Genomic DNA, 16,503 nt, shown 5'->3' on the forward strand with positions numbered 1-16,503 from the left:
GGAAAGAAAATCCAGCAGGCAGGAGTTCCAAACTGGAGATTACCCGACTACTCAATTGGTATTTCTTTCTCTAGCCTCCTGTATCATTTGGGATACAAATAATTAAGGACCTCAAAAATTAGATAACAATATTCAATATCTTTTGAACTAAATTTGCCATCTGATGCTTATCAGACAGTGGTTCCCATTTTCTTTTTCAGGATGAGTGAACAAAACTGTTAGCATTTTAAGTGCAATTTTAAAAGGTTTACTCAAAGTAAATGCAGAAATATTTATTTTGGTTACCTTCATTGGTTTTTGGAAATTTTGGTTTATAAAATATAGAAATAGCCAACACTAAGCAAACATTTGAACTCCAATGTAACAAGTGACTTAATATTCTAGGAGTACTGGCTTGGATACTGGTATGCAATTATAGTACACATGTATGAAATTATGCAACTCGGTAGTGCATTACAATCACACAATCTTTAGTGCAAACTTTGTTGTGCTTGTTTACATATATTTGACAGGAATTAATGACTGCTATATGGAAAAAACCTCAAGCATGGATTACTACAAGGCATTTCAATTCCATCCCACCCACCCCCAAAGAAATATAGATGTAGGTATGTGGTAACTCAAGTCTCCTTCTCCACTCCCAACAAAAAATGTCCCATGTTAAAACAACATTCCATTCCCTGCCCCTTTTGTATACTTCGCCAAACATTTTCACTTTTTGATCCTATCAGTTTAATTTAGGATGCTCACTTTTATTTCCTCAATAGTCTGTATTCTGTGGATGAGAGGCAAAAGCTAACTTTGCACAGAGACCAATAAGTTAAGTGATCATGGTTAAGCCTGCTCTGCTGTGGCAATCCAGTGGCTGGCAATAAATGAACATGACCATTAACCCCAGTATTGGAATTCCATCAACATCCACGTGCATTCTACGGCATGATGCCGCTATGGGCCAACCATCTCTGGCTCTCCTGAAGCCGACACCTTGCATTGCATGGGTAGCTTCATCTAGACTCCAAGGGCATAAGGCACCCTCAACTAATTCTAAAGATACAACATCTGATCATCTGTCATGTAGCTGGTTGCATTAGCACCCAGAAATTAAATAAAACTTCCAAACAGTCAGCGAGGAACAAAGGCAGCCAAGATTCCACCAAAGATCCAGCACAAATAAGGGACACTTCATTATCCTTGTTCCTCTGTTGTGTTGCGCTAAAAACCTCCATATGCCAAATCTTTTGAAAAGTCACTGGCTGTACAATATACTAAAGACAATAAAATGTGCTAGCAACACACGTTATCTTTTACATGCCTTGGAGAGAGTGTCTTATCTTTTACATGCCTCTCCAAGGCATGTAAAAGATAACGTGTGTTGCTAGCACATTTTAGAGAGTGTCTTTTACATGCCTTGAGAGAGATTTTATATGCCTTGAGAGAGATTTTTGGCTAAGGAAGTCTTAAATAACTTACAAATCACACAGATACCATTTACAGTTTAAGGCGCATTGAGGAAGTTGTATGTCACTATTAAAAAATGGTCTGCAACACAAGTGGACAGTAAGGCAGTGTTCCATTTTCCTATGTCGAGTACCAATTTGCGTACAAGTTAATGATTGCACTGATTTCATCCCTATGTTTGCTGTAGTCAGTTTATAGATATGACGGTCTATAGCAAGTGCCATTCTCTCCAACAGTTTTTCCTCAGTTACATCTGGATATTAGCATAGAGTTCTTCTATCTCGGACTTGAAGTATTTGCGTAGCTCAGGTCTCTTTGCCTTTAACGTTGGTGTTAGCAGGCCATTCTCGACAGAGAACATTTCAGTATGAAGGGCAATGCCTTTGACCTGGAAAATTGAACGTTAAGTCAGTTAAGTTATTTTGGTTTAGGAAGGATTCTACACGTGTGACAGTACAATGCATTTTGGAAGAAGAGAGGAAGTGCTTAGAGCAGTTTATCCCAAGTGGTTTCTCTTAGAGATGCTCACCAATTTAAATATATTTGCAAATTACTAAACCTTAATATAAGTGTCTGAGATAAGTGCAGTTTAACAAAACCTACAACTCATTGTTACAAGGAAAAGGCCATCTTTTCCATTCACTATTACAGTAATCAAAGTAAGACAAGTTTTCTTAAAGTCAGCCCTACAGATTAAAATTGCTCTAAACATAAACCTTTTGGGTGCAATTCTATCTGGACAATCACCAGCCTCCGAAATTGGAGGCTGCCGATTATCCTATGCAGGGTGGCTGGACCACGGAGGGGAGCCTCTCCTCCGTGCTCTGGCTACCCTGCATTTTTGTCTAGACGGGTGATTTCGCGTGTCTAGCTGTGGCTTCGGGGAAAGAAGGGGCCTGGAGGCCCGATAGGAAGCTGTCTAAAATGGCTTCTATAGTCTCCTCCCCTGCCTGCCCCTGGGTGCCCGCTTTTCACCCTCTCTGTGCTCCGTTTATGAGCACAGAGACAGCGGCAGCACAGAAAGAACCATGCTGGCCATAAGGGGGCAGAGCCCTGGTCCGACCTTGGTTTCCAGAAACCAAACAATTCTATGGCCCTCAGTGTCTAGTGTCCATAGGATTGCTCCCTTCGTTGATTAATCCATAATTGCGCAATTAAAGGTTGTAACCCTCGAGTCTAATGCTATGCAGATATGCAGTTTAACTGAAAATTACAGTAAAGACCTCAGTTGCAGAGACATGTTTCAGAGAGATTCTCACCTGTTCAAAAGACTTCAAGCCAAAGTCTTTTCCAACTTTCAGTATGTCTTCCAGAATATGTTTTTTGATGTCCTATTGAGACCCAGAGAACAGTGTTACAGAACAATATGGACAGAAGGTATTATCGAACTCTTTGTAGATCACCTGGCAAAAGCATGCAGTATTTAATTTATTAGGGGTATTTATATACTGCCTTTTAATAAAGTTCAGAGCAGGTTATATAGTGGCAGTATAGTAGAGTCCTACTCACATATTGGGCCAGGTTGTACATCATGGTGGCAAATCATGAGTTAATTAGCCCACAATTTGCTGGGATGCATGCTGTGTGCATAGCTTAACCACTAGGTTGTTTAGCCCCTAAACAACCCATTGGTCCAGGGTCGGTCGTCACACTTACAACTTCTGATTCAGGCGATTAGAGATTGTTTACAGAAAGCAGAAGTGGCTCCCAGGCAGCGTGTGTTCCTGCAAATCATAGGTTAAATAACCCACGATTTGTCATTGTGGTGTGCAAACTGGGTCATTCCCTCCACATGTAGGAGGAAGACATAAAGCAATACCATCCCTTCTGGCCTCATCTAGCTGGGCATATGTGCAGACATTGAGGGTGAGGCCAGAAGGTGCAGGAGCACATCTCCATATACCAGCTTGCCCATGACTTAAGATTGTTAGGGTTAGTGCCTCAGGTACGCTCTATGTTAACAAGAGGTTGTGGTGCCCCGTATGGAATACCGTACCCATGGAAGTGCAATTGGCAAAATTGTTTGCTGCCAGCTCAAAACCTTTTTGTTCATCCAGGCATTTTAATTGGCTGTTGTCTGTTCTTAATGTATTTGTCATCTTCTCTGGTCTTATAGTGACATGCATTTAATTTAATTTATTACATTTCTATACTATCCAACTGCCAAAGCTCTCTGGATGGTACACAAAACAGAGGTTAAAAGCCATAAAATACAAGAACGTAATAAAATGTAATGTAAAAACCCAGCAACAGAATAAAATCAAAGTAAAACCAGCTGCAGGGGACAACAACAGTGTAAAGATCTGAGAAGCACCAACACTGTTTTTTAAACACTGAAGGATTAAAAAGCCTGGAAAAATAAAGTGTTTTTTCCCTGGTACCAAAAAGACCACAACGTAGGTGCCAGGCGACCTTTTCTGGGGAGGGCATGCCACAACTTGGATGCCATCACTGAAAAGGCCCCTCTGCTTAATAGCCAACTGCCTTACCATGGTAATCATATTTGTACCTGGACAGATGAATGGTGGTTTTAGATTGTTTTAATAAATAAACTAACACCCTCATCCACCTACCACTCATTAGCCCTATGCATGGAGGCAGGGGTGGGGAATCCCTTTCAGCTCCAGGACTGAATTCCACTTGGGAGAAGCTCTTGGGGGCCACATTCCAGTGATGGTCAGGACCAAAAGCAATGGGGGCAAAAATGAAAAAAAATGACAGCATATTGTAGCTTAAAGCTCTTACTGCCTGTAACTAACCCGTAAGAGAGGCATTTAAGCTTTTTAGAATGGGGGGAACCCACAAAAGCTGGGAACTCACCAAACAATTTGTGGTTGAAGAAAAGGGGGTGGGGCCAGAAGAAGGAGGCATGGCCACCTGCAGAACCCTGGAGGGCCAGACTGGACCCCAAAGAGGACTGGATTTGGCCCCCCGCACCTGAGGTTCTCCACTCCTGCACTGAAGGGATGCCTACGAGTCATTGGGGCAGGGGGGAGAGACCTGTAATCTGAGATCAGATCACCTACTCTGTTTCTGCATAGTTCTTCATAAGAGCCTCCCAGTCCTTTTCTCTTAGCCCAGCTGGATAACACTTCTGGATCTGGTACCACAATTCCTATTAGGAAAGCCTAAAACCAAGTCAGAAATCAGGTTTTAGCTGAATCAACCATTTTACAAGTTTCTTATTAGAAAAAGTATAGCCGAGTAGCATGTATAATACCACAACACAGGAGAGAGCTCTGTTGTGGTCCCCAGGCTGTGGAAGACCCTATCAGATTGGCTCCTTCCCTTATGGCCCCTAGATAGTAGACCAACATGTTTTTATTCCAGCAGGTTTATAGTTTAGCTGGTTCACAAGTCTTGTTGCTGAGTGCCTGCAATCCTTTGTTTTGTTGTTTTTAGCTCATTACACAACTGACTTAAGTTATGTTAGCTCCCTTGAGACTTTCCGTGCATGTTAGAAAGGCAGATAAAAATTTAAACAAACAAACCTGTAGTAAAAGAGACCAAGGGCACAATCCTATGCATGTTTAGACAGAAAAAAGGCCTACAACCCCCAGCCAGCATGTACAGGATTGCGCTCTACGGCCTTCATTTTTAAGAAGCAACATTTATGGAGGAATGTCTCCCAGCACTGCCTAGACACTCAAGGCATTACTATGTGTATAGATAGGTTAGCCTCTCTTGGTTGATAGACTAATGCACACATCAGTACTACCATAGACATACATATGTTTTCTTATCTAACAGACGCAGAAGCAAAACTTTAGATCAATCATAACGGGAGTCCAGCAACAAATTCATATTAAAGATGTTTATGTTTAAGCAGGCCTCTGTTTAGTTGACTAAACTTTAGACATTTCAGGAAAACAGATACCTACCTGCAAGCTTTCGCCATGGACAAATATCTGGGCAACAGGTTCACTCCTCAAATATACATTTTCTATTTTTTCTGGTGCTATATATTCTCCCTGTGCAAGTTTGAATATGTGTTTTTTCCTGTCAATTATCTTCAGGGTACCATTCTGTAACACAAGAAGAAAATCAATCTACTTCAGTTCACAAGAGGCACAACAACTGGGAACAGACACATACATAGTTTTTGAACACTAGCGTTGTACATCTTTGGGGTCATTTTTCTACCCCATACACAAAACTGTCTCCGGTGAGGCAAAAGTCCCCTATGAAAGGCCATTGTTTGTGCCAACCTACTGACACAAAGAGCACTTCACTGCAGTGATGCAGTGCTCCTTAGAAACAAACCTGCCACAGTTGGTGCACTGTCTGGTGTTTCTTTAAAAATCTATTGCTCTAGTGCAGAAGTGATGGTGTCCTTTTGATCCAGAGGGTTGTACAGGTGGAGGCAAAGGTTGGCCAGAACACATGCATTAACCCAGAGCAAGTGCATCAGACTAAGTGCTCGCACCAAGTTTTGGCATGTCTTGCACTCTTCACTGCACCTTTGGACATATCAGTTCTTTCTTGAGAGTCATGAGGAACAGGTGCCTTCTCTGTTTTGGCACTCTACTTGCTCCCAATGAGGATGTATGGGGACCCACAACACATAGCTGGCTATGGCTGCAATATCCAGTATATTAAAAAAAAAAAAAAAAAAAGCACCACTGGCAAGCTGTTAATTTTACACTTACAGGAACAGTGCATCACAAGGTGGTCAAGGTTATCCACCCCACTTTTGGTAGCACTCTAATGTGCAATTATATCTGGCTTTTTGGACTCCCTACACACCACCATGTCATGATGCATCAAGGAGAGGAGAATGACAGCTTTCCCTTTTGGGGAAACATATGATACCAAAGTAGAGTCACAGTCAAAACCAAATAGTGATGAGAGTGGTTCCCTGCGTGGATGTGGCTGCATCTCGGGTGGGATGTACTGTTTATTCCTTCTCAGTGTACCTACATAAGTTAAGTCTTTGATTGTCAATGCTTCAGCAAGTTCAATACTTGTGAAGAAGTTATCCCCCACCACATTTCTCTCAGTGTGGAAACAGGGGGTTCCACAAGTTTTGTCACCATGTTGAACCCAAGCTGGGTTTCCTGTGGTGCTCCAGGGCTGCCTGCCCAGATACACATCTCCCTTGAGAGGATAGGATGTCCCAGCATTGCAGCACCACCACACCTTTATGCCCTATTTCCCCGGTTTGCTTGGTATGTACTTTTTGAATGGACATCGCCCCTGAACTCCACCAGCCGCTCATCAACAGTGAGGTCTATCTCTGGTGTGTACCACTTGGGTAGCTGCTCCATAAACATGGTCCAGATATCCTGAAAGGCAGCGAGCTTGTCAGCAGCTCTACAAGACTCCCTTGTTATCAAACCTCATGAACCGTGTGATGTTACGAAATCTTCTAAGGGTCATAGTTCCTCTGAAGGAGGTGCACCCCTAAGTTGAATCCCAAAGGCTTCATGAAGTCGACAGTACGCCCCTGCCAGAAGCAAAAGTCCAATGTATGCCTTCAACTGAGTAATATCAAGGTGCTTCCACTGACGCATTTTGGTAGGGTTGTTCTCATTCCATTCTCTGGTGACACGCTCCGCCTCTTTGTTTGTGTCACAGATTAAGAGGCTAAGAATGGGTTCCATGCGAATCAGCTCAAAGGTTTCTGAAAAAGAGTATTTTCTGGCACCTCTCTTTGGCCTTGGATGTTCACGCACAATCTCTCTGGCTGCTCTTTGGTGAACTGGCTGTCATCCCATTCTTGCCTTTCTAGGTACCTGCATCAACCTGTTGTTCACCTTGGACAGGATCAGGTGAACATGATGCCAACCCACCTCCATGTCGTCCACCCCTTCTCGTGCAACTGTTTTGTTCTCAACTGCTAGCAGCAGTCACTGGAGACTGATCTTTCCCCAGCAGACTACAATCAGCATAATAAGGGATTTTACATTTCAGTTTCTCAGTGTTTGGGTGAGGGAGGGATTTATTTCTCTTCCTGGAACCCAAAAGTCTAAGATCACCAGTAGTTTAATCAAAAGGGCATGGAACATTTTGTGCTCTAATGCGTTACATTGTGTGGGGTGCAAAAGCACCCCGGGGGCAAAAATCCATAGACTTTGTGGGATATTTTATGTCCCAGGTATGTTTTCGTTTATAGAAAGAAAACTGTAAAAGGTGGATGGCTGAAATTTGGGGACATTATTTACTACCATGCAGGTGACAATGTCCTAGAAGGACTAGATTGTAAGTCTACATATGTGTAAATTAAGCAACAAAATGTGAGCCTAGGAAAAGAAAGTCCCCCATAATACAGGATGAAGGTTAGAATATCAGGTTTGCTATCAATGACTTTGCCTGAAGAACACTGACATACAACTCCACAGGATCGTATGATCAGCTCATGAAAACCACACTTAAAGACAAAGACATGGTAGAGTAAACCCATAATAAAAACTGATTGGAGGTTGGAGGCATTCAAATTAGGCTCTAACAGGTGACGTGGTGGTTCCAGGTTGTACCTGGGACTCCCCCGAGGACTGCTAGAACTAACAAACAATAGTTGATGTGTCATTTTTGAAAATTCAGTCCCAAGTAACAGCTGAATGTCATATTTTCAGAAACTTCATTTCTTCCAACATCCAGTCAGCCTTTTTTTCCTCCCCTACCCCTACGCTTTTTGTAACATTTTTCCTGATGAAGAGATCTGGAGCTCTCAAAAGCTTGCAAAGTTTTTGTAACCTCTGACTTGTCCTAACAAACATATTACCCTAATATGAATTGCAGTATTTAGGTCTACAAAAGGAAAAAGTGTCCTACTACTTGAGAAGTAAAGTACCTGCTGCCTAAAGGAGTCTTGGGTGCAATCCTATGCATGTTTAACATTGCGCCCTTAGATCCTTAGATTGCGCCCTTAGATTCTCAGAGATTCAAAGAACACCCAATACACAGGTGTGCTTACCGGTAACCATTTCCCAACATCTCCAGTGTGTACCCAGCCATCTTTGTCGAGAACTTCTGCAGTCTTTTCAGGATCCTTCAGATAGCCTTGGAACACATTTGGCCCTTTTACGCAAACCTGAAATAGAACGTTATATATGCTCTGTAAAAAATTCTGCAGAACGGTTTTCTATTAATTGTTCCAGCATTAGGTAAGAGGAGTACAGCTCATTCACTGTAGGTAGTGTATCTGACCAAAAAGGATTCTCTCTAATCTCACTCCTTTCTGATGTTATGAGAGCAAGTCCATGTGTTTCTGCTTGACAAGCTGCATTGATTGAGATCACAATCCAAGGTCATTAAACTGAGATTATTTTTTCTGAATTGATTACTGTAGGATATAGGATGTATTCTTCTGGGAAAACCCGAATACATACTTTGGGTACTGAGGACTCCTGGCATGTGGCCACTTTTTGAATTTAGAGCACTACTTACCTCACCCTCTCCTTTGGCAGCAAAATAATTCATTTCTTCTACATCAACAAGCTTTATGAGATTGCAAGGCATCGGGGCACCAACGTGACCTATTTGTTTGAAGAAATAATAGCTTAAAGTGGGGCAGAGGTACTCAAATGCCAAACCCACTCCATTCAGAATCTTAAGTCTACAAAAGGCAGAAACGCCACCCTTCAGGCTACATTCTTTATTGCTTTCTCATGGAATTTATTAGTCCCAAGTTTTAAAATGTGAGTTTTGAATGTTTAGAGGAGTACATTGACCACAGCCCTTTAAAGCTTTATTAATAATTAATAATTATTATTTTTAAACAGTCTGTTCTAGTTTGATCTCTCATCCAAGGGTCTGCTCACTCATGTAAGATCTGCTTATGTTCTTCATAACTGCATGGAGAAACATGTGAACTGGATAGTACATTGGAGACTGCTCTTCTATCATAGTTACACTTTTTCTAGGTGATGAGACTCTGAAAATTGCTAGGTTAAACTCCATATCATGTACAGCTTGGGCATCTACCCTTTGTAGATGGATTAAAATTTGTTTTGACTAATAGGACTCTTGCTACTGTTCTATACCCTGGCAAGATTCCTACAGAAATACCTGGGTGAAGGCTATACACTCTAAAATAATGGAACTGGGTATCTTTCCATTTGAACTTTTTCCTCTGGGTAAGGAAAAGGCAAGAGTAGTCCTGTTAAGAATATATGGTATTGAATGGCAAAATCTGACATCCCTGGCAGTTAAATTTTGTTCTTTCATTTTTGACATTCAGTTCCTAATTAGAAGTAAAGGGGCTAACTATTTAAGAACTATTTATGTTTATAAGCCTGGGTTGTGTTACACTGGCTTATATGAATGTTTTACCATCTGCTGTTAGAGAGGATATTCAACAAGGGTTCTTCATTGCAACTCTGTTGGCCTTGTGGTTCATGGAATTTAGGGACTGTAATGCATGTCTTTCTACATTGTAATTTCCTATCAGGATATCAGGAGAGAACTGATTACACCTCTATTGTCTAAGTTGCCAGGCAAAGACAATCTGTTTTATATTGTTTAGCCAACATCCCCCCTGTAGTTACTGAAAAGATTGCTAAAAACATTCTGTTGCAGTTGAGAGCCCAGTTAACATGTATTTTCTTCATATTGTCAAACATGTATTCTCTATCATATTCTCAAGCCAGTTATGGACTATAATAAACAGATTTCTATTGGCGAATTGCTATATCTGTATGCACTGCCCAGTTCTCATTAATATTTCTCCACAAACCTTACCTACATTTAGAAAATACACAAGGCTTCCCATACGTGAACTGGTTCCAAGCCTTGCGTGTGTTAAGACAGAACTTGTATCGGTCACTACAGTGATAGTAGTTAGTGTAGACACCAATCTCCAAATTACCTCAGTCCATCGTATGTCTGAGGAACTGTGCTATTTCCTAAGCAAGCCCTGCCATAGAAACATGAATCTCTAGGATGCCACAGGCCTCTTCTCAGGTATTGGCTAGCCTGGGTTCAGAGGAAGATTCTGCATGCAGTAAATTTCAGATCCCTTGCATTTAAAAACATGAGACAGCAAATACCACCTTTCCTCCAAATATATAATAATGCATGCTTGTGTTTCCTTAGTCATTTGTGGCAAGAACCTCTAGGAAGGAAAATGTTTGAGGACTGGAAGTGGGTTTCCCCCTGTCCCCTCTACCCCTCTTTTCAGATATACCACAACTGATTAGTGGTAGGCCTGTGTGGGCAAATAAGGGAAATAGGTTATGAGGCTGCCATAGTGGCTCCCAGCCAGGCACCCCAGATATTGTTTGACTACACCTCTCATTAGCATGGCCAATGATCAAGGATGAATGGAAGTTGTATTCCAAAAATTTCTGGGACCAAGGTTGGGAACCACTGGACTACCATAATGCCAAGCTATAAGACTTACTCCTAGTCCATTATAAACTGACATTTCTTATTAATTGCTTCTCACAAGTTTATATTCTGAATGTCTTCAGAAGGCTCACTTTCTTCTTGAGTGAACAAGCTTAAAATGCTGTAAAAATACCAGTTACAGAAGCCTTACCAGCAGTCGAGTCACCAGGTATTGTTAGGGAACACCCAGCTGTGCATTCTGTCTGTCCATAGCCTTCATAAAACTGATAAGCAGAATACACAAGTCAGTTATTGGAGCTTTTCCACCAAAGCCCTCAACCTTGCTGGAATACTAGTCTGTTGTTCCTATAACACAGAAATAGAACTGGAGGCAATCTCCAGGACTACCTTGTACAAATGCAGGACTCACTGTAGTTAAGTCTTGACCAACACTGTACCCAAGGCCAAGCTTGTTAAAGGGATGGAATTGCCCATTCCTATACTATGTGGACATCAGGAGTGAGTTTTTCCTGTCACACTATCCAAAACTAGCCCTCTTTTGGATGGCGTGGTATTTTAATGCATGTTACAAGAGATCCCACTCTGAAATGAATGCATGCATAGTAAGGATTCTTGAATTATGGCACATCAAATGGGAAGGCAGACTGAAGATAAGCTAGCAAATCTTTTCTATGGAGTTGTTCTCTAGAATGAATTTATTTGATCTTCTATCGGGAAGAAGTTAGAGACTCTTAAAGTGGCACTTAAGTCTAAGTATCTAAGAGGTACTTCTCAGCATGTGCAAAGTGAACATGCAAAGATACAACCTTCCCTCATTCAGTCAGTCATATATGGAATGCTGTTCTTTATATCTATAACCTAAGACTATGAACAAAGTATGACATTTATATTCTTGACATAAAAAGTGCTAGAGGAACTCTACAAAATAACAAGATATACCAGAAAATCTAGTCAAAGTCAAACCTCACCTGACAACCAAGAGCTGCTCTTAAGAAGGTCAGGACATTTGCAGAAACAGGAGCTGCTCCTGTAATCATTAGCCTCACTTTTCCTCCCAGGTTTGCCTGAAAAAAAAAAAAACCCACACAATATTTTCACTGAAGTAGCAACAGCAAAGAAAAAGCTATGATGAGTGGCACTTGAGTCATACTTGGAAGTATATTCAATGGTCTAAGTCCCACTGATTGTTTCCAAGTACGTGTGCCTAAAGATGATAAAGCATTACATGAATAAATTTATTATTCCTTCGAACAGCATTCACCAAAAAAACCCAAGTCATGTTAATTCAACACCTAGAACTGCCTCAGGTCACAGCAATAGAGTTTAACAGCCAGTCTAAAAACAAAGGTGTATATTGAGCAATGAATGCATAATCTGATCCTGTTTAGAAAAGGGGAGGAAGACATTGCCATGGGGACTAGCTACATGAATCCATTCATGTAGTCCCATAATGGATGGATCACATAATGGCAGTGGATATTACTGCCATTATGTGAAGGGAATCCCACTTAGTATTGCATTCTTCCATTAGCTCATATAATAGCAGTTACCTGCATAACTGGTCTTTCGTAGTCAAACATTAGAATACAAAGTAGATTAAACACAATGTCTCATTACTAGAACATCCATGAAAATGTAACCTATTTAATATTCGATTATTGTATGCAGCTAAAATTAAGTAGGCTTTGAACTGACAGGCTATGAGTATTTGTAGAGGAATTGCGTACACGTGTGAAGGTTAAGACAGATGGGTGTTTACTGCTCTCGCTACAAAAAATACTTTTAGTAATGGGATGCAATATTTATGTCAATCTACTCTGCAAAGGGGACCGCGGTGGCTTAGTGGTTAAGATGCTGAACTGCAGACTGGAAGGTCGGCAGGTCAGCAGTTCGAGACCCGAGTGCTGCGTGACGGAGTGAGCTCCCGTCTTCAGTCCCAGCTTCTGCCAACCTAGCAGTTCGAAAGCAAGAAATTGCAAGTAGATAAATAGGTACCGCCTCGGCGGGAAAGGTAACAGCGTTCCGTGCACCTCGGTGTTCAGTCATGCCGGCCACATGACCACGGAAGCGTCTTCGGACAGCGCTGGCTCTTCAGCTTAGAAACGGGGATGAGCACCGCACCCTAGAGTCGGACACGACTGGTTGGGGACACCTTTACCTTTTTACTCTGCAAAACCTTTGTATCAAGATCCATACAATGCAGGATCTTTTGTTCTGTTTCTTCTCTGTATTTTTTATCTACACAAGTCTCTCCCTCCCTCACTCCAGCTGCTGTGTGCAAACTATACGGAACAGCTTCTGCATGGCTGCTGCTTGCATCATGGCTTGTCCTCACATAAATGGAGTGGGTACCCTGTGGGGATGTTTCAAGTAGCTTCCATGTGGCAGCCAAAACATGGAAGCAGTGCTCAGAATGGTTTTGACAGGAATTGATACTATGTATTCAGAATTTCCTGGGGCATGGAGTATTTTCTTAAAATATTAGGGGCCTTAGGCTGTCTTTACACGAGGCATTTATCGTGGGCTTGTGATTGGTCACTCACGGAAGTTTGCTGGTTGTTTACATGACACTGTCAACCTCCAGGGCATATCCAGCTGTATTTGACCTTTATCCCACTACCCCGCCCTCACCCAAGATAATCCACTATTTAAATGTAAAGCCCTTTTAATGGCTGTGTGTAAATGTGCGGTTCCCCTATAACCACAGCCTAGGAAGAAGAAGCCATTGAGAAGAGCAGGAAAATCACAACTGCTCTCCCGCCTCCCCTCCTCCAGCATGTCTGCCGGTTGACCTGGGCTGGAAGGTGAGTTTTCTTGGCTGGGCTAGGAGAGCTCAAAGCAAGCATAGAGCTGGCCGGGGGAGGAGGAAGAAGACTGTGACTCCTCACGTAAATGGCTGACAGCAACGAAGCCACCCCCACCCCTGCGCTGCTTTGTGGGAGGAGATATACACTTGAATCCCCCCGGAGACCCACTGCTTTGCCATCGGCTCTTCTACCAGAGGCTGTGGAGAACTTATGTAAAGAGCTGATCTTGATCTCTTTTAGAATGCAGAAAGAGAAGCCACGGTAAATTGTGAAATAAACAGCCTTGTGTGATGAACCCCTCCTCAGACAGCAAGCTAAAAATGACCAACTAAATTGAAGGAACAGCCCCATATCTGGATTCTTGACACTAGGTGGCCCTATTTTCCAAGGCTTTGGATCAAATGTTCATGCATTTGAGTCACCATTCTGTTTCCGGACAAGAGCAATAAAGCATCACATGTAGCAATTACGCAATCAGTTCATCACACGCAAAAGCTTCTCTCCCTATTGAGGGGTATTGACTGCACACCATGAAAAGGTACTGTGAGCATGAATAGACACAATTACCATGTTGGGTTGAAGTCACTATATGAAGGATCCTGAAGCTGAACTACTACTTCAGACCGCTGGTGGGAGGGGGCTGTATGTTTGAATGGTTCCCCACATCAAGAACTCCCTGCCTCTGAAAAGCTAGTAAGCCTTGGTCTTCCTTGATGTGAGCTTTCTATATGCAAAGAAAGGGTTTTTCCCCATGTAAAAGGGACATTCAAATATGCAGTTGCCCCAACTACAAACTGCAGCAAGACAGTTTGGAAGAACCATACCATGTTATACAGCCTGAACTCTTTGGGGGAGGGCTGTAGCTCACTGTTAGAGCACACTCAGTCCCCAGCAACTCCAGGTAGGCCAAGGGTAAGACCCCATCTGAAACCCTGTACAGCTGCTGCCAGTCACTGTAAACGATACTGAGCTAGATAGACCAATGCTCTGACTTCGTATAAAGCACTTCCTATATTCCTAACTACATTTTCCATTATTATTATTTTAGTACAGGGTCATACTTGGGAGTCAAGCTGCTTCTGCCCCTTGCAGAGGGGACATTATTTTCAACAGGGGACCGATCATCTCTTTGAGCAAGGATCCAGCACTTAAAAACCGAAGGAGTATAGTTACCTGTATTTTACGGAAAATCATTTTATCCCACAGGCTATTATTTCTAATTATGCCACTTCTAAGTTCTGCCTCTTTCCTCTTGGAAGCAAAATCCAATATCCACCGCTTAAATGAAGTATTTGCTTGGCCAAAGATCTGAGAAGAGAGGACAATTTTGTTATGTTTGCAGCAGAAGTTGAATGGATCCTTCACTAGCTTATGCGCAGCTGTTCAGTGAGCAACAGTTCAAACTTGCTATGTTCGTGCTATTAACTACACGCAGATCCACCAAGGAGCAAACAATGCTCTTCTGAACTTTTAAGGAAAGCATTATCCAGTTCAATTGCTCAGAGACTTACTTTGTCGAACATTCTGTTCAGCAGCCTTGGCACAACTGGGAACACTGTAGGCTGCAAAGTTTTCAAGTCATCCATAAGAAGCCTGATGTCTCCCTGGAAAAATCCTATCCGAGCTCCATGGCAGAGAATCACACACTGTAGAACAGGATCACGAAAGAGAATTAAAAGCAAATCAAAGTGGATAAAACAACTAGATCTCCCCATCTTAAAAATAAAGAAACATTATGTGTATTTTATAGTAGTAGTCGTGTAACTCATTAGCAGTCTTCCATCAACCTACAAGCTTAGCTGCACAGCAATATCTACTTTATAATTACTCTTTGACCACAAGTCTTTACCAAGAAAATGCAGTGCTGGCTTAGCCACTCTAAACATCTCCTTTCTACCATACAGAAAGCACTTTTGTTATGCTTCAAGTTCCCTTATTATTTCAAAACTTACCCAATTAAGAGAGATGCTACAAGTCCTAGTTAGAGCCTTTCTAACATCATGTTCCCCTTTTAACAATTCCATCTAGTAGGCCAGTTCTGCCCTTTCATGGAGAAGGGTTGTGGGGTTTTTTTGTGTTTTTTTTTTTTTTTACTATTTTTGACCATTTCATATCATTTTAAATTAAACGGATGTGTTTTTGAACCATCTTTGAGTATATTTTAATACAGAAAAATGGGGTATAAATTATGGAAATAAGTAGTTCACCTGTGGGCTTGTGATACCACTGATAATTAGGGTGGTTGAGGGGAGGGACCAACAGAAGATAAGCAGCTATTTCCACAGAAAGATGGTGGGACAGACGCTGCCTGCTAGCCATGCAGCTTTTTTTAAATTTTAAGTATTATAGCTGGACATTCAGATAGCATTGACTACATTGGTTTACTCATATTCTCAAAGTACATGGAGTCATAACTTGGCTACTCACACAACAATCCTGATAATAGCTTTCCAAACCCATTCATTTATTTCATTTCTATACCACCCAATAGGCAAAACTCTCTGGGCAGTTCACAAAAATTATAAACCCCCCCAAATACAACACAATAAACATGTAATATAAATATTAACATACAAAATTTAAAAGCAACTTAAAACAGGCTTAAAAAGCCCAGTTACACTAAAATAGCAAGACCTGGTAAGAACAGCTGACATTAAGAGCTCCATTGTAAGTCATCAAATGCCTGGGAGTAGAGGAAAGTCTTAACCTGACATTCAAAAGATAACAAAGTTGGCACCAGGCAACCCTTACTGAGGAGAGAATTTCACAATCAGGGGGCCACCACTGCAAAGGCCTCTCCCCTTATTCTTTTAAGAAGGAAGATGATGTAAGTTCTATAACACTAGGGTATTCTGAGCCGAAGTCATACTGAAGAGTCCTAGCTTGCTTCATTACCTTTCCTGTAGGAGCTACAACAAAAACACGTTAGCTAGCTACAATGGCTGAA

At 41.7% G+C, this 16,503-nt stretch overlaps 1 protein-coding gene across 29 annotated transcripts in view; it reads right to left on the reverse strand.

Annotated features, from left to right (window-relative positions):
- Positions 1-228: 228 nt before the first annotated feature.
- The window catches only part of ACSL1 (acyl-CoA synthetase long chain family member 1), a 58,396-nt gene continuing 42,121 nt past the window's right edge, over positions 229-16,503 (reverse strand). For 14 of the 29 annotated variants that reach the window (XM_084856544.1, XM_084856551.1, XM_084856539.1 and 11 more), the window contains 10 exons: positions 15,068-15,202; positions 14,730-14,864; positions 11,718-11,813; positions 10,940-11,012; positions 8,848-8,936; positions 8,375-8,491; positions 5,340-5,483; positions 4,485-4,586; positions 2,718-2,789; positions 229-1,846 (listed from right to left, as the gene is read on the reverse strand). In XM_084856544.1, the coding sequence (XP_084712670.1) occupies positions 1,706-1,846; positions 2,718-2,789; positions 4,485-4,586; positions 5,340-5,483; positions 8,375-8,491; positions 8,848-8,936; positions 10,940-11,012; positions 11,718-11,813; positions 14,730-14,864; positions 15,068-15,202 (1,104 nt within the window). In that variant the 3' untranslated portion in view covers positions 229-1,705. The remainder of the gene's footprint in view (positions 1,847-2,717; positions 2,790-4,484; positions 4,587-5,339; positions 5,484-8,374; positions 8,492-8,847; positions 8,937-10,939; positions 11,013-11,717; positions 11,814-14,729; positions 14,865-15,067; positions 15,203-16,503) is intronic. The other 15 variants (XM_084856560.1, XM_084856554.1, XM_084856552.1 and 12 more) reach the window with 5 other exon arrangements.

This window comes from Heloderma suspectum, chromosome 5, assembly GCF_057233095.1.
Source record: "Heloderma suspectum isolate Gila_16-S chromosome 5, 16-S_ref, whole genome shotgun sequence".
Classification (NCBI taxonomy): Eukaryota; Metazoa; Chordata; class Lepidosauria; order Squamata; family Helodermatidae; genus Heloderma; species Heloderma suspectum.